Raw genomic sequence first — 19,733 nt, 5'->3', positions numbered from 1 at the left:
TGGACTAACTCAGCAGGTCAGGAAGCATCTCTGGAGAAAAAGGTTGGGTGACGTTTCAGCTCGGGACCCTTCTTTAGACCTGAAGACGGGTCTCAACCCTAAATGTCACCCATCCTTTTTCTCCAGAGATGCTGCTTGACCTGCTCAGGTACTCTAAATATTTTCTTGATGGTATTTTTCAACCAGTATGAGGAAATGTTTTCAATATTTCACACACAATTACACATGTTAAAAATATGCATACACTCCTTTCAATTTTGTATTCACAACGAACAGCAGCAGCTGGTTCACAAAAGACACAAAGTGCTGGAGTCACTCAGCAAGTCACAGAATGTTTTCCAGAGATGCTGCCTAACCCGCTGAGTTACTCCGGCACTTTGATATCATCATTTCAGTTTTGTAACTTTCTACAGTATGTAGTATACAATACACAATTCTACAGTGTACAACTTCAAGTAATCCTCTCCATCCCCTCCTCCTTCCCAGTTCTCCCACCAGTCTTACTGTCTCCGACTACATTTTATCTCTGTTTGATTTGTTGTTACCTTCTTCCAACAAACAATGATCTATTCTACATTTTCCTTGGTCTCCATTCCCTCAATTCATTCTGTATGAAGTACAGTACAGTTTAGCTTATTGTCACGTGTACTGAGGTGTAGTGAAAAGCTTTTGTTGCATGCTAATTAGTTAGCCCTCTATTTCCACATTCCTTCAATCCCTCTCGCTTCAATCACATATCCATTTGAATCTTCAAAGCCAACAATGTTTCATCTCAATCATCAACAAGCAAAGTGAATTCCGCAGTCATACATGTGCGAAGGCATTTCTCCTGCCATCCAGACTAGATTTTTTAAACATTTTATTTCAAACCATTGGCCCTCAATCACTGCTTACATTTATTTTTTCCTACAACTGAAAATACTTCCACCATATTGACCTGCAAGCTATATTTTGTGAAAGACCAAAACCTCAATTTGCAAGCAAATAAGTATTTTCATTTGCAGTTGGAGCGGGGTGGCGTAGTGGTAGATTTGCTGCCTTGCAGCGCCAGAGACCTGGGTTTGATCCTGTCTAAGCACGTTATCTGTGCGGAGTTTGTACGTTGTCCCCGTGACCTGTGTGGGTTTTCTCCAAGATCTTCGGTTTCCTCCCACACTCCAAAGAAGTACAGGTTTATAGGTTAATTGGCTTGGTACAACTGTAAAAAAACTGTCCGTTCGTTGTATGTGTGTAGGGTAGTGTTAATGTGTGGGATTTGCTGGTCGAAGGCCCTGTTTCCTCGCTGTATCTCTAAACCAAAATAAACTTGCAATTTTGGTCTGTGTACATAGCTGTAATTATATAAAAGGTGATCATCGTTCTAACATAGGTAGTTAGCTTCTCAAATGTAACATATCAATATGATAAATCTGGATAAACATAATAAGCCTCCATTGCTCATATGCCAAGTTACAAAATTGCCTAATTTCTTCTGGAATTCCCTCTAAAGTAACAATCATTTTTCAACTTAATAGTTTGATTTGGTTCACTGACTGCTACCATAGCTGCTCATTCCCTCTCCTTTTGACAGTTTCTGAAGTTTAAAAAATTAATAGCTTTATTTAAGTGCTGTTAAAAAACTAGTCAAATTCATCATTCAGTATGTATTCAGACAAAGTGAACCTCTGTTAATACAAAGACATTACAATACAATACAATGCAAGTACAATTTCATTTTCCCTTGAGAACTACGTAAACGGAAAATTCTAATTGGAATTCACACATAAACTGCTGCAAGTTATAAACTGTGCACATTTGCAACGAGTGCTTCAGATAAACACATATCATCTCCATTCAATCCAAATAGAAACTGTTAATAAATTTGCTATTTCATCTCCAGCTTTTGAAATAGACTTAAGGCCAAAGGAAAAAAATGACGAGGGGCAAGAAGTATTTTTTTCCCTAAAATGAGTATTCATTCAGAGAAATTGCATATGCTAATGCTGAATATGAAGTCAGAACAAAAATATATTTTAAGATAAGGTGTTCAAAAGTTCCCAGAGACAGAATTTGAAATGTACAAACTCAGTACAATTCTATGATTTTGTAAAACAAGTTTAGATTTAGAAATACAGCGCAGAAACAGGCGCTTCGGCCCACCGGGTCCGCGCCGCCCAGCGATCCCTGCACACTAACACTATCCTACACCCACTAGGGACAATTTTTACATTTGCCCAGCCAATTAACCTACATACCTGTACGTCTTTGGAGTGTGGGAGGAAACCGAAGATCTCGGAGAAAACCCACGCAGGTCACGGGGAGAACATACAAACTCCATACAGACAGCACCCATAGTCAGGATCGAACCTGAGTCTCCGGCGCTGCATTCGCTGTAAGGCAGCAACTCTACCGCTGCGCCACCGTGCCGCTACGAAAAGAATTTACAATGTTTTTTTGTTAAATCGTTATTTTAATATAGATAAACTTTATTCGGTATTCAGAAGGCTTTAAAAGGGCATCAATAATACCAGTGCCCAAGAAGGGTAAAGTGACATGTCCCAATGAATACCGACAATGGCACGAACATCCGTGGTGATGAAGTGCTTTGAGAGTTTGGTTATGACGCACATCAATTTCTATCTTGGCAAGAACCTGGACCACCACATAGGTCAACAGGCGATGTGATCTCGCTTGCTCTCCTCTGTGTACTGATCCGCTTGGACAATAAGAAAACTGACAAGCTGTTGGTCATCGACTGCAGAGCGGCATTCAACACCACCATTTCCTCCCAAATGTATTACCAAGCTCAGGGAACTGGGTCTCTGTGCATCCGTGCAACTCGATCCTCAACTTCCTCATCGACAGACCTTAATCAATATGAATTAGCACATTTCCTCCATGACAACCATCAGCACAGGAGCACCACAGAACTGTGTGCTCAGGTTTCTGTTCTATTCAAGCAACACCCATGATCATATAACCATACAGTTCCAAAGACGTCTTAAATTCTCCGACACCTTCACCGTTGCTGGACGAATTACGGGAAATGATGAGTCGGAATGTAGGAGTGAGATTGATAATCTGATTGAATGGTGCCGGAATTGTTTGTTATGTGTTGTCTATGAGTATTGTTCTATGTAATTTACAAGTATTGTCATATTATCTATGGTATTGTCACATATTGTCTATAAGCATTGTCAAATGGTATCTTTGAGTATTATCATGTTATCTATGAGTATTGTTACATTTTATCTATAGAGTATTAGTATATGTAATCTACGAGTATTGTGTTTATCTGCCTGCTATGCAGCTGCAAATAAGAATTTCATTATTCCGTTGTCAGTATATATGACAATTAAACACTCTCAACTCTTGAGAGAATGCCTCTATTAGTTAATTCTCTCTGACAGTTTTGTTGCTGTTTTCACATTTGATAGCTATGTCCACCAGCACTTTGGCTCAGATTACCTGTGGTTTCATTTTGAATCAGTGAACAAACACAATAGGGGTCGTGTAATTCAAAGTAACACCACAACTGAGCACTATAGCCAAAGCTACATGTACACATTAATTGTGGGTGCATGGCTCATGAGGATTTTCCCACTTTATTAACAATTTTTAAAGATCTGTGTGCATTCTTTTTAATATTTTACTATTAAGAACACAAGAACATGGAAAGCAAAAGAACGGGACATTTGCCCTATACCACCATTCAAAAATATTACAAATGGTCCTCTATTCCAATCTTCCTGATCGCCATTTCTCTTGATCTCTGCAGCATCCAAAAATCCATCAATCTCAATCCCAAACATTATTTACAATACAGCATCCAGGTTTTCTGATGTATAGAATTCTAAGGAATTTCCCCCTAATTTCCACTAAATAGACAACCTGATATCATGGCACTCTGTTCCCTGGATCAAGATCAGTTTTTTAGATTTTTAGATTTAGATTTAGAGATACAGCACGGAAACAGGCCCTTCGGCCCACCGAGGCCGTGCCACCCAGCGATCCCCGCACATTAACACTATCCTACACCCACTAGGGACAATTTTTACATTTACCCAGTCAATTAACCTATATACCTGTACGTCTTTGGAGTGTGGGAGGAAACCGAAGATCTCGGAGAAAACCCATGCAGGTCACGGGGAGAACGTACAAACTCCGTACAGACGGCGCCCGTAGTCAGGATCGAACCTGGGTCTCCGGCGCTGCATTTGCTGTAAGGCAGCAACTCTACAGCATTTACAATAGACAATAGACAATAGGTGCAGGAGTAGGCCATTCAGCCCTTCGAGCCAGCACCGCCATTCAATGCGATCATGGCTGATCACTCTCAATCAGTACCCCGTTCCTGCCTTCTCCCCATACCCCCTCACTCCGCTATCCTTAAGAGCTCTATCCAGCTCTCTCTTGAAAGCATCCAACGAACTGGCCTCCACTGCCTTCTGAGGCAGAGAATTCCACACCTTCACCACTCTCTGACTGAAAAAGTTCTTCCTCATCTCCGTTCTAAATGGCCTACCCGTTATTCTTAAACTGTGGCCCCTTGTTCTGGACTCCCCCAACATTGGGAACATGTTTCCTGCCTCTAATGTGTCCAATCCCCTAATTATCTTATATGTTTCAATAAGATCCCCCCTCATCCTTCTAAATTCCAGTGTATACAAGCCTAATTGCTCCAGCCTTTCAACATACGACAGTCCCGCCATTCCGGGAATTAACCTAGTGAACCTACGCTGCACGCCCTCAATAGCAAGAATATCCTTGCTCAAATTTGGAGACCAAAACTGCACACAGTACTCCAGGTGCGGTCTCACCAGGGCCCGGTACAACTGCAGAAGGACCTCTTTGCTCCTATACTCAACTCCTCTTGTTATGAAGGCCAACATTCCATTGGCTTTCTTCACTGCCTGCTGTACCTGCATGCTTCCTTTCAGTGACTGATGCACTAGGACACCCAGATCTCGTTGAATACCCCCTCTTCCTAACTTGACACCATTCAGATATTAATCTGCCTTTCTATTCTTACTTCCAAAGTGAATAACCTCACACTTATCTACATTAAACTGCATCTGCCATGTATCCGCCCACTCGCACAACCTGTCCAAGTCACCCTGCAGCCTTATTGCATCTTCCTCACAATTCACACTACTCCCCAGCTTAGTATCGTCTGATTAATCCCATTAGGATCTCAGTAGCTTCAAATGGGGTTGTCTTCCATTTGACACTACTCATCGTCTTTTTGTGAGAGTGTCTAGGACTAGAGGCCATCGGCTCAAAATTAAAGGACGTTCCTTTAGGAAGGAGATGAGGAGGAATTTCTTTAGTCAGAGCGTGGTGAATCTATGGAATTCTTTGCCACAAGGCTGTGGAAGCCAAGTTAATGGATATTTTTACGGCAGGGATGGATAGATTCTTGATTAGTACAAGTGTCAGGGGTTATGGGGAGAAGGCAGGAGAATGGGGTTAGGAGGGAGAGGTAGATTGCATGGTGGAGTAGACTTAATGGGCCGAACGGCCTAATTCTGCTCCTATCACTTCCCACATCATCCCACCTACAACTTGGCCTAGAATTCAACAGACAAAAACTATGGTACTATAGGTGTGAACTGACCAAAGCCCTGCACTGCTTCAGCATTCCCTTTCCTTAAACATCTGCTAATAAAAGCCACCACATCATTTACTTTCCAAACATTACGTTCGAGGTTTGGTGCACTTTCCTCTTTTGCCTTTCTTATTGTTTTCTTATTGCTTCTTCTGTGTTATGGTATGATGTCCTTTAAAAAAAATTTACTTTACAAAATTAATTTGTTGCTGTCTGGTATAAATATGATTGGTGAGAACTATTTTTATTTAATGATATATTTTATCTTGTGTATTTGGTACATAAATTACAGTAGAGAAAATACATCAGATGAAGTCATTACAAAGTAGAGATTATTTCTGAACCTATTAAAAATGTATATACATTTAGTACATTATTTTGTTTAAGAATCTCGCTTCATTGCACACAGATGGTAAACTGTAGTATTTTTGCATTAAAAGCTGAACAGTAGGGGTTTTTCCCACCTACTGTCTTATTGCTCTCTGGCAATTTATCTTCAACTGTATATGTGTAACCTTCATTTAGTGTCACACAAAACCTACTATTAAATTAATATTACTGGGAAGAGAAACTATTTTTATTCTTAACTAACCAGATCTCTCAACGAATTTTTCATTCCTATACAACAGAGATAACTTTCACAAAAATGCTTACTGAATAAAACACAAAGTAGCATAATGCAATTTTTCTCCCAATCAGGTCGGACTGTCTTAATAATTTCCTCAATAAATTTTGAATTTGACTCAACTTAAAAAAATATTCAGGGTTATAGAAATTAAAATGGCATTAAAACTTTCTGTCCATCTTTGGGGGGTTTTTCACCACAGCAACTCTTTCTGTATCCTACATTAAATATTGGAAGTCCGTGCTTATACACGAGAGGGCACCATGTGAAAGATCAATAAAACAAAAAGGTGGTAGCAAGAAAAAAGTAGAAAGCAAAGCCAAAGTAAATATGGCAACCAAGTGACAAAAATAATATTTTTCAAATACTATTGTTGTCCTTGATTAAATTGTTTTCCTTTGCAAAGGCCTAACCATGAATTAAATGCTTCTATGCAATAAGGGAAAGAAAACTCTCATATTGACAACAGCACAGCCATGGTCAAATGCATATCAAACGTCCACTTAGTAGAGCAACAAAGAATGTCATAAAAGAGCAGCTTTGAGAGACTGCAGATCCGTGTAACATCTTCAACTATCAAGGAAACAGAATTTAACCATTTTAACTTTAAACAAAATTTTAGAAACTATTATTGCACATGAACTATGAGATTAGTTTAGTATGGTTTAGAGATGCAGCGTGGAAACGGGCCCTTTGGTCTACTGAGTCTGTGCCGAACAACAATCACCTGTACACTATGTTCCATGTTATCCCAATTTCACATCCTACACACTAGGGGCAATTTACAGAAGCCAATTAACCTACAAACTTGCATTTCTTTGGAAAGTGGGAGGTAACCCGAGCACCTGGAGAAAACCCACCAGGTCACAGGGAGAAAGTACAAACTCCATACAGTCAGCACCCGTTGTCAGGATCGAACCCGAGTCTCTGGCACTGTAAGGCAGGATTCTACCACTGCACCACTGTGCTGCCCTCTACTTCCAATTATATGAAGTAATTTCTTGATGTGTCTGAATATTAGTATTATTTGTATTAACATCATTTATCTGTATTGTCTGCATAATAATTAAAAATCACTCAACAAGTCGGGCAGTGGAAGAAAGAAAGCTCACCGATCCAAAACAATAACCCTGTTTTTCTCTCTTCATAGAACCTGCAAGAATATTTTCAGCACTTATTATTGCAATCTAATCATTCCAGTTAGCTTAATAATTCTTCAATACCAATGTATTTTCAATGTTAGGATGAAGATGCGAAATTGGTACGCTGGCTAAATTACATAAATTAATGCTATATTTGAAACTAACATTGGAGATTGCTGAATTTGGACAATTTAACTGCAATGTGGTATCCCAAATTTGGCATGCATAAATATAAATGCTCCACTAAAGCACAATCATTGCTGAAATGCATTCAGAAGTTTATTGAAACACTGAAAAAAAAATTGAACTTTAATTTCTTGCCTCCGGGTCTCTGAATTTCCCTACCGCTTTCTTTTGCAATTTTTTAATTTGGTAGAACAGATGGTAAGTTGGCAGTCAGGGTCAGTGACTTTTCACACTTCAGCGCTGTTTCCTGACTGCAAGTGCCATTACATGGAGCAGCTCTCCCATTCTGCTGGCCTTGAGGAAATAATCATCCACACTATTTCTGGTATCTTTTCAAGTCACTCTGTGCCTCAAAATCGGCATCTTTGTAGTCAAGTTCAATTGACCATTAAACAAGTTGCAGCATCCACCCTCATGTAACTTGAAAAATACTTCAAAGTTCATGAGTACTTATAGACTGTTATAATAATGTAGGCAACACCGCACAGTTGCATGGATAAATTCATGGCTTTTGACTCAAATAAGAATGTTATCAGTCAGCCAAAGCTGATGCCAGGATGTTAAAAATGAACAAAGCTGACATGTAAAAGCTATTTTTTTTTTTAAAAGGAAAACAATATTAGACCTAGCCTTAACACATTTTGCTTGAGATATTCTTTGGCATTGTTTCCTTAAAAAAATTACATTGATACAATCACATTTATTCCATTTTATTGTAACATGAAAGAAAACATTCACCACATCTGTAAAGATTCAAGATTCAAGATTCAAGATAGCTTTATTTGTCATCCAATATTGGACAAAATTCAGTCACCCACAGTCCAACAATAAAAGCATTAAATAAGCATTAAAATTACACAACCCCAAAAAAAACCCAAAACACAGTCCAACAATAAAAGCATTAAATAGCCATTCAAATTACACAACCCCAAAACACAGTCCAACAATAAAAGCATTAAATAGGCATTCAAATTACACAACCCCAAAACCCCCAAAAACACAGTCCAACAATAAAAGCATTAAAAGGGTAATGATCATTGCAGCAATAACCCTTGGACCACGGAAAGAGGTTGGGGAGTACATAGCATCATGCTAATACAATGAGTTTTTTTTTTTTTTTAGGCCATCATTATTGAACTGTCTCTCGTAGATTAGATAATTATATCTAGTTCACATTTGTAACTATACAATTCACAAATACTAGTTTCCCAAAAGCCAAAGAAAGACAGTCAATCTAAATGCTGTGTAACTGATATTTCACAATGGATGTTGCAAGAACCATCAGAGGAAAACAGTAAAGAAATAAACATTGCTCACACCTCAATATTGGAGAGGGAATGCCCTCAAGACATCTCCATTCAAGAGAAAATTGTTGGAGGGGTTCTGAGGGACAAGATCCACAAGCATTTTAATACCTGCTGAGGAATTTGCTTGATCTCAACTACCTAAATCTGATGTGTGCCACCTTCCTTTTCCCAACCAGAGCCTTAACACCTCTTGTCAATCAGGGTTCCCTGAGCTTACCTGCCTTGCTCTTCACCCTGATAGGGACCTGCTGCCCCTGTACCTTTGCTATCTTGCAATTGAAAGCCTCCCATGCAAGTCAGGCATCCCCTTACTTGCAAACAGACTCAACCAACCAACTTCTGCAAGTTCCTGCCTAATCCTTCCAAAACTAGCCTTGCCACATTTTAGAACTTTAACTTGTGGACCAGTCTTATCCTTCTCCATAACTACATAAAAAATAATAGAATAATGGTAATTGGTCCCTACTCTTGTATTCACTACTCTGATAACAAAAGCAGGTTGGCCAAATACATTTTTCACTCGTCAATACCTACCATTTAATATCCTACTTTCCCAGTTCATCAAGATCCTGTTGCAATCTTAGATGGCCGTCTAAGATTAACAATCCACTCTACAACCAACTTTATAGACAATAGACAATAGGTGCAGGTATAGGCCATTCGGCCCTTTGAGCCAGCACTGCCATTCAATGTGATCATTGCTGATCATTCACAATCAGTACCCCGTTCCTGCCCTCTCCCCATACCCCCTACCTCCACCATCATTAAGAACTCTATCTAACTCTCTCTTGAAAACATCCAGAGAATTGGCCTCCACTGCCTTTGGAGGCAGAGAATTCCACAGATTTACAACTCTGAGTAAAAAAGTTTATCAACTTTGGTGTCATACACAAATTTATTAACCATGGCAACTACATTCTTTACAGCTTATAACCTAGTAGCATGAATAGTGACTTCTCTAACTTCAAGTAGTGTAAGAAAATAACTGCAGATGCTGGTACAAATCAAATGTATTTATTCACAAAATGCTGGAGTAACTCAGCAGGTCAGGCAGCATCTCAGGAGAGAAGGAATGGGTGACATTTCGGGTCGAGACCCTTCTTCAAGTAACCCTTGCTTTCCCTCTCTCTCCATCCCTCCCCATCCTAGTTCTCCGACCAGTCTGACAGTCCTCCTGATTATATCTTACATTGTCACCTTCTCCTAGCTCACAATGATATTTATTTTATATTTATTTATATGATCTATTCTACATTTTCCTTGATCCACATCCCCGTTGATCTCGTTTTCACACCTTACCCTTCCATATCTCTCGTTTCTCTCTCCCCTGATTCTTAGTCTGAAGAAGGGTCTCGACCCGAAATATCACCCATTCCTTCTATCCGGAGATGCTGCCCTTTCTCAGCAATTTTGTTCCTACCTTCCCATAATGTCCTAGAATACATTTGGTCAGGTCCCAGGTATTTATCCCCCTTTCTGCATTACAAGATTGACAGTACCTCCTCTTTTGTCATGTGGATATCTTTCAAGACATCACTCTTCTCTTTCCTGAACTCCTTTGCTACCATTATATATTTTTTATGGTAAATATCAAAGACTTGTTTATTTAACAATGACAACAGAAATATTTTTCATGCTTGAATATTTCTGGATTATTTGGATCTTGCAGCATGTTTGAAAATCCAGCTCATTTAAAAAAAAATCTTTATCTTACAAGGCCTATTCATAAATTAAATTCCAACAGAGCCAGGTTTTGATCCAAAGGCTAATGATGCACATCTATAATGTTCAAGCAAACCTGTGCTTTGAGAGAACCAGCGTAATTTCTAATGAGGTCAAATGAAATTATGTAATAATGCAGGCCACCATATCTAATCCAGACATCAATTACCTGGAGGTCACCAAACCTTCTCTCCCTTGAGCTAATTTTCATCAGTCTTTTATTATGGCCATGCTCCCAAATTAAATTGCTAATTTATGTAAACAAATTGTTATATATTCAGTGCAGATCTGTGTGTACAACCATTCTCAAACTGTATTTTTCAGTTTGAAAAAGTTAATAATGGAATATTAACTCTAATGTCTCAACCAACTTTTTCTAGCTTCATATGAAAGCTAAAACATCCAGTGGATGACAACTGAGAAAAGAAAAATATGAAATTTGACTGTGTCCTATCATAAAAGCTATTTTATGTTCAGCCCAATGCTAGGACATTTCTAAGTTATTAAAGAAATAATCAGATAGCAAGACTGATACTTACATTGAATTTTACTATGTCGTATATCAAGTATCGAGGAACAGGGTGCCCATTTACTTTGTCAATGATCATTTCCTAACACCAAAAAAAGGAAAAAAATAATTTAGTGTCCTGACATCTGTATATCTGATGTATGATTCAAACAATACACTGATATTCAATGATTCTAAAGTTAATTGATCAAATGCAACTTCCACTACAATCCGCTTGCTATATTGAAATATAATTGTACCTATTGGCACAGAACATGACATTGATTTTACAATGTTCTAAAACCCAAATATGTGCAGGTTTGATGGTTACTTGGCCTCTGTAAATTGCCCCTAGTGTGTAGGGAGTGGATGAGAAAGTAGGATAACATAGAACTAGTGTGATGGGTAATCGATGGTTGGTGTGGACTCGGTGGGCTGAAGGGCCTGTTTCCAAGTGGTATTTCCAAAACGAAAGTAGACTGATGAGAATACAGGAACTAAACAATTAAAAAATATACAAGTTCCTAAAATGCAGCAAGAGAACACTCCTATTTCACCATTAATTCAAGATTTCTCACAGACATGAATATGCTGATCGATTTAACATTGCACATTTCATCAGGGATAGAAGAGTGTTTTACAGAATGGTATTAGATGGCTTCATGAGTTTATTTTAAGTTGATCCTCAATTTAGTCAAATGACAACCCAAAATAATTGTTCCCGTGTCAAATAAGTTAACATGTCAAGCGGTAACGGGACAGGATAGGGAGATATAGTCCAAACGCAGGCAGGTGGGACTAGTGTAGATGGGACATGTTGGTCGGCGTGGGCAAGTTGGGCCGAAGGGCCTGTTTTCACGCTGTATGACACTATGAGTATTCATTATGACCTTAATAAATGAAATCCTTAATTTTAAAAACCTACCAATGAAGTGCACTGGTGCATCTTATACTTTACGACAGTTAATAAAACAGATTCATTCATTTGTGCATCATTCATCACACAGTGAATTATAAAAATCACCTGAATCATAAAGGAACATGTTAAATGAAGTAAAAGGAAATCCTCATTTGGGGGAACAAAAGTCTCAGTATTTCTTCTCCGATTGTGATATTTGCTACCACTGCTCCCTCCCCCAACCTCTCCAATCCCAACAACCGCAACTTCCAAAGTTACCCCCCAAAAATAATTTCTTCAGTAATACTTATGCCACGGTGATCAAATACAAAAGACAGGAGGTTTCACTTGTGTATCAGTTGGCAATAGCAATCCAGTAACAATAAATATACTTTTCCTCCCACGAATGAGCTAACTCTGTCGAGTTTCATCAATCAATAAAGCGATTTCTTCATCAGATGATCTTCGCCATCTAAGCAGGAAGCTTCAGTGTACAGAACATAAAGCTGGTTGCTATATTATCTGTTGTTCTATAGCAGCTAAATCTAAATTGGAAGCTTGAAGTATTATAAATTGTTACCAATTTCAAATAGTTCAAAAGCATAAATCATAGCTCAAGTACGTTCCTATGGGAAATTTCAAAGCAGCAGCCTGCATAATGTTTGGGACAAAGACCCATCATTTATTTATTTGCCTCTGTACTCCACAATTTGAGATTTGTAATAGAAAAAAATCACATATGGTTAAAGTGCACATTGTCAGATTTTAATAAAGGCCATTTTTACACGTTTTGGTTTCACCATGTAGAAATTACAGCTGTGTTTATATATCGTCCCCCCATTTCAGGGCACCATAATGTTTGGGACACCTGGCTTCATGGGTGTTTGCAATTGCTCAGGTGTGTTTAATTGCTTCCTTAATGCAGTACAAGAGAACCCTCAGCACCGAGTCTTTCCTCCAGTCTTTCCATCACCTTTGGAAACATTTATTGCTGTTTATCAACACGAGAACCAAAGTTGTGCCAATGAAAGTCAGAGAAGCCATTATGAGACTGAGAAACAAGAATAAAACTGTTAGAAACAATAGCCAAACCTTAGGCTTACTAAAATCAACGTTTGGAACATCATTAAGAAGAAAGAGAGCACTGGTGAGCTTACTAATCGCAAAGGGACTGGCAGGCCAAGGAAGACCTCCACAGCTGATGACAGAAGAATTCTCTCTAAAATAAAGCAAAATCCACAAACACCTGTCCTACAGATCAGAAACACTCTTCAGGAGTCAGGTGTGGATTTGTCAATGACCACTGTCCACAGAAGACTTTATGAACAGAAATACAGAGGCTACACTGCAAGATGCAAACCACTGGTTAGCCGCAAAAATAGGATGGCCAGGTTACAGTTTGCCAAAAAGTACTTAAAAGAGCAACCACAGTTCTGGAAAAAGGTCTTGTGGACAGATGAGATGAAGATTAACTTATATCAGAATGATGGCAAGAGCAAAGTATGGAGGAGAGAAGGAACTGACCAAGATCCAAAGCATTCCACCTCATCTGTGAAACACGGTGGTGGGGGTGTTATGGCCCGGGCATGTATGGCTGCTGAAGGTACTGGCTCACTTATCTTCATTGATGATACAACTGTTGATGGTAGTAGCATAATGAATTCTGAAGTGTACAGACACATCTTATCAGCTCAAGTTCAAACAAATGCCTCAAAGTTCATTGGCCAGCGGTTCATTCTACAGCAAGGCAATGATCCCAAACATACTGCTAAAGCAACAAAGGAGTTTTTCAAAGATAAAAAATGGTCAATTCGTGAGTGGCCAAGTTAATCATCCGATCTGAACCCAATTGAGCATGCCTTTTATGTGCTGAAGACAAAACTGAGGGGGATTAGCCCCCAAACAAGCATAAGCTAAAAGATGGCTGAAATACATGCCTGACAGAGCATCACCAGAGAAGACACCCAGCAACTGGTGATGTCCATGAATCGCAGACTTCAAGCAGTCATTGCATGCAAAGGATATGCAACAAAATACTAAACATGACTACTTTCAATTACATGACATTGCTATGTCGCAAACTTTATGGTGCCCTGAAATGGGGGCACGATGTATAAACACTGCTGTAATTTCTACATGGTGAAACCAAAAAATGGCCTTTATTAAAATCTAATAAAGTGCACTTTAACCACGTGATTTTTTCTATTACAAATCTCAAATTGTGGAGTACAGAGGCAAATAAATAAATGATGGGTCTTTGTCCCAAACATTATGGAGGGCACTGTATATAGTGTAGCAATCCTATTGGAGACATAGAGAGTCATTGAGTGATAGTGTGGAAATAGGCCCCTCGGCCCAACTGGCCCCAGCTACACTAGACCCACCTGCCTGCGCTTGGTTCATATCCTTCCAAACTTGTCCTATCCATGTACCTGTCTAACTGTTTCTTAAATGTTGGGATAGTCCCAGCTTCAACTACCTCCTCTGGCAGCTTGTTCCATACACCCACCAGTTTGCACTCCTATATTTTGCATAGAGCAGCTGACAATAATAATCAACCAGGCAAGCCAGTGCAATTCTTCAAGTACTCCATCAAATACTTTAGTGATATTTAAATCTGTACAGTCACCATTATCACGATCTTGGGCCAGAGAACTACTTTTACATCTCTCCTCGTTCTCCGTCCTCCCAAGAAATAGCAATCAACATTCCTTCTGACAAGTTTATCAGCAGAGTATGACACTGCAACTGCAACCTATCACTGCATAACACCCCATACGAGCGTTTCAGTGATTAGACTCATGCTTTTACACTGCATGCTAAATAGAAAAACTATTAGGAATGAAACCAACAACACATGAACCGGGAATGATCTCAGGAACTTCAAATTATTTATATTATAGCCTCGCAAAAGGTTTTCTTTACCTCTTGAATTGTTTTTTTTAAATCAGTTTAATATTGATTATTTGGAATGCATCAATATGAATGCAGAATTAAACCTAAAAAGGAAAGGGAATTTATACGTTGCTGGAAATACCTTTCTTTTTCTGTGTTCATTTTAAACTGTGCAGTGATTTTTGGAAAGGGTCAGATCCAACAGCTATCCCATCTGTGCCACCTGCTGCTGTTCACATATTACCTTCATTTCCAATAATATACAAGCAAGTAACTGCAGCACGCTTACACCCCACACAAATTGACGTCACATTGATCATGGTGACATTTCAATCTTGTCAGCTTTCCAATTGAGTCTTAAGTTCAATTACACCACCCATAATTGCCAAGCACTGAACCGCCTGGTACTCTTCACTGCAGTTAGAATATATCGATCCAAGCTCTGCAACTCGGAGTAAAGATTATTTTACAGTGGTTCCCCACCTCTTCATATACAGTAGGATACAGTTCCAATACCCTTCCAAAACTTTCATGAAGGCACCAACCCTCATGCAGGTCAAAGGAATAAGCTAGTCACTTGACACAGCAAAAATAAATCAGAAGACTTTTCATTTTTTATTTATTTATTTGTATTTCATAACCCTGGCATCATAGGCAAGATCAGCATTTATTGCGATCCTTTGTTGCACTTAAACAGCTGCAATCATTCTAGTCGATGCAATGATGTTGCAAAGAGAGTTACAAGATTTAGGCCAATATATCTGTCAATACATTTCCATGTCAGGATAGTGTGCAACTGTTGGTGAACATTCATATGTAGTACTCCTTGAACTTAGGGGCCTAGATAAAGCAGATGTGTAGAGTATGTTTCCACTAGTGGGAGAGTCCGGGAAGAGAGGGCACAGCCTCAGATTAAAAGGAAGTGCCTTTAGAATGGCGATGAGGAGGAATTTCTTTAACCAGAGGGTGGCGAATATGTGGAATTAATTGCCACAGGCGGCGTTGGAGGCCAAGTCAAAGGTGCTGTCTGTACGGAGTTTATACGTTCTCTCTGTGACCGCATGCGTTTTCACTGGATGTTCCGGTTTCCTCCCATACGGCAACGATGTACAGGTTTGTAGGTTAATTGGCTTCTGAAAATTGCAAATTATCCCTCGCTTGTCGGATAGTGCTAGTGTACGGGGTGATTGCTGGTCGACAGACTCAGTGGGCCGTAGGGCCTGTTTCCACGCTGTATCTCTCTAAAGTCTAAAGTAAAGGACAGTCTCATGTCTCTAAAAACAAAATAAACTTTCTCACCCCATCCAGTAAGGTGTTGCTCAGGTGAATACGAAGGTCCTTCCGAAGAGGAAACTCCAGGTTTGCTACGTGAAAGACCGTACAGTCTCGGTCAACCATGAATACCTCATTCTTGCCATCAATGAGCATCATATATCTGAAACAACAACGAAAGGTATCTCATTATTCCTAATGCTATCATTAATAGGCATCAAAAAAGCATTTATGGCATCTTGCAAAACTGGGGAAAGCCATTCTCCTATAAATTGCGATGAAAACAGAACCATACAAACTAAGAAACAAAGAACCAGATGCTGGTTTATAAAATACACAGAGTGCTGGAGTAGCTCAGCGGGTCAGGTAGCATCTCAAGAGAACATGGATAGATGGGATTTCAGGTCGGGACATTTCTTCAGACAGTCTGAAGAAGAGTCCTGACCCGAAACGCAGCCTATCCATGTTCTCCTGAGATGCTGCCTGACCCGCTGAGCTACTCCAGCACTGTGCCTTCTAATTATACAAACTAAGCACACCACAGTTATTTGTGCCCAAACCAAATATTTACATAATACTAACAAAATTTATTAAAATCACAAATTCCTATGCTTTGGCAAGTGTAATTAAGTGAATGGGTATAAAGAAAGCAAACGTTAATTACTGCCTATTTACCTATGTGTGGGTAATCACTGTTACAAACTGGTGTTTTTAGGTCAAATTCTTACAGTAGATAGACATAATGATGATATTATCAGTTCTCTCTTTTGTCTATGAAGTAGCCCAGGTGCCATTGCTCAAAAAGGTTTGTCCAAACCGAAAGTCGAAATTCAAGAGTGTTTAGTTGTCATATGTGCCGAAAACAAAACAATGAAATTGCTACTTGCAGTGGTAATGTTCAGGGGGTTTCAATGTTTCAGAAAGATTGTTAGTGGTTCGATGCACTTTTACACACTCAAGTCTTCTTGTGCACTCGCTAGCACTACACAAAGCTGACTGGTGAACAGCTTAAGTTGTCATTGGAAGTTTAAGATTCAGCCCAACTGAGTGGAGTCAGGTACTGTTGAATATGACGGCAGGATGTTGCTCAGAAGGCAGGATGGGTCTCGACAACAAATATAATTATTTTTGCATAAACCAAGACATTCACAATTAACTGTATGGTCTCATCTGCAAACACATCCATGGAATATGTGTATTTAGTAATCCAGCAAGGGAATACTATGAATAAATGAAAGACAGCCCAAGATCTCAATCTGACTAAACTCATTATACAAGAAGAAAACCTATTTTATATACACAAGTCACAGTATGTGATTCTTTTGTTAACCAACACTAGACAAAAATGAGCCACCCAAGTCACAATTCTGAAATCTATAAAATAAAATCCAGCACTGGACATTGCAGAAGACTTATTTCTGCAAAATATCATGTGAAGGAGAGGCTTCAAGAATAAAGCTAGTGCAAAATCATCTGTTCATCAGTTCTAATCCTGCATTGAAAACGATTTGGCCTAAATGTGGTAAACAGCCATCTGTCCTTAATCAATGTAGCTGCTGAAATGTCATGCTGTAATTGAGATTTGACTATTCATCAGATCAATGCTCAGTACTTGCAATAATGCATTTGCCCTCTACGCTTTTTCCTTTGCCTTTGGTCTAGTTTACAATATTTCTCCAAGATCTTTTTTATTTCTTCATGCAATTTTCAAACTCAACAGACTGACGAGAATCATCCAGGTACCTCTGTCCCTGCATCACTCTCCTTTTGCTAAAAGGATAATTTCGCACTTCAGATTCAATTTAATCTGCTACTTGTCTGCTGATTATACTAGACTATATTACCTCCTGCAATCAATGATGATCCTCTTCACCGTTCACCACACAACCAAATGTGGTGGTCACCTGCATATTAAAAAATGTCATCCTGCACATATATAAACAAATCATTAATATTTTTTATTAAATCAGTTCCCAGCACTGATTTCCAGAACCGCATTTTTATTTTCCACTACCCTACAGTTGGAAATACAACTATTCCATGGGTCTTTTGGTTGCATCAGCTAATATGTCACACTTTGTCTTGATATTCATGCATTTATTGATGATGCCCGAATCTTATGTTTGTCAACATTGAATACAATATAGGAAACGCTGTGCAACTTTTGCTATAGTGACAGTTATTCATGTTTTAAAAGCATTAATATAATAAGATATTAAACTTTGAATGCCAGAGGTTCATGTTACGTTTCATAATTTTTTGAAACAATTTGGAAAACAACATTTATAATGCACTAAATAATTTCTGATAGGGTCTGATGATAAATCTAACTTCCTGCGATCAGGATGCAAACTTGATTGCGCCAACTATTAGGTTTGTATCTGTAGTCCGCAGATCATTCAAATACAAAAGGAATTGGATCCATTCTTCAGATTAGATGCTTTCAAAGAACATGAATATCTCCAGCTCGGTTTTCAGATAAACGATGAGTCATAAAAGCACTTAAAATTATGTCGAAAAACTATAAAAATGAACATAAAACCAAACTTAGGTTGAATTTCATTACATATTGCATTCTATAAAGTACATCATGCTTCAGTGTTTTCTCTTTTTTGTAATGCACAGAAGAGTCATCACAATATTATGGGACACAGATATAGGGGAAATGCTACATCAAAATCCCTACAGTACAAGTTTTAAAACAAATTGAAGCAAAAAAGAAGAGGAATATTGTGTTCAGTTTTGGTCACCCTGCTGTAGAAAATTAAGCTGGAAAGAGTGCAGGGAAGATTTACAAAGATATTGCCAGGACACAAGAGCCTAAGCTATAGGGAAAGTTGGGACAGATTATGACTTTATTACTTGGCTGCATGAGGCTGAGGTGTATAAAATCATGAGGGGGATAGAAAGGGTGAATGCAGAGTATTTTTCCCCCAGAGTAGAGGAATCATGAACTAGAGTGTTTAGGTTTAAGGTGAGAGGGAAAGATTTAATATGAACCTGAGGGGCAACTTTTTCCACAGGGGGGGGTGGCGGATACATGGAACAAGATGCCAGAAGAGGTAGTTGAGGCAGGAATAATAATTATATTCAAGACATTTGGACAGGTACATGGATAGGAAAGGTTTGGAAGGATATGGGCATTTCAGTCATTGGGTCGAAGGGCCTCTATCCATGCTTTTGGACTCGATGTCGTCACTAGTGCACTCACCAATTACCTGCTCACTGATGCCCAGTTTGGGTTTCGTCAGGACCATTCAACTCTGGACTTCACCTTGGTATAAAATATGGACCACCTAGCATAAATTCCAGATGAAGAAAAATAGATTGCCCTTGATGTTAAGATAGCATCTTACCTCGTGCTGCCAAAACTGAAGTCAATGCACATGCATTGTAAACGCCCCAATGGTTGGAGTCACTCAAACCTTGCACAAACATTGCCCAAAATGGTTGGACTCATTCCTTGCAAACACAAGATTTTGAATGGTAGTATAATCACCAATTCTCCCATTATTAACATCTTGGGGTTGGACGAGTTACCGCTAAACAAAGGCTCTACTGGACCAATCTACAACTCCAAGAACAGTTCAC

At 39.0% G+C, this 19,733-nt stretch overlaps 1 protein-coding gene across 2 annotated transcripts in view; it reads right to left on the bottom strand.

Annotated features, from left to right (window-relative positions):
* rngtt (RNA guanylyltransferase and 5'-phosphatase) overlaps window positions 1-19,733 on the bottom strand; it is a 268,716-nt gene that overhangs the window by 176,376 nt on the left and 72,607 nt on the right. For both annotated transcript variants that reach the window (XM_078400229.1, XM_078400230.1), the window contains 2 exons: window positions 16,170-16,305; window positions 11,109-11,180 (listed from right to left, as the gene is read on the bottom strand). In XM_078400229.1, coding sequence (XP_078256355.1) covers window positions 11,109-11,180; window positions 16,170-16,305 — 208 coding nt within the window. The remainder of the gene's footprint in view (window positions 1-11,108; window positions 11,181-16,169; window positions 16,306-19,733) is intronic.

Source organism: Rhinoraja longicauda, chromosome 5, assembly GCF_053455715.1.
Source record: "Rhinoraja longicauda isolate Sanriku21f chromosome 5, sRhiLon1.1, whole genome shotgun sequence".
NCBI lineage: Eukaryota > Metazoa > Chordata > Chondrichthyes > Rajiformes > Arhynchobatidae > Rhinoraja > Rhinoraja longicauda.
The sequence above is the reverse complement of the archived record's forward strand: the minus strand, read 5'-3'. Positions and strand labels throughout refer to the sequence as shown.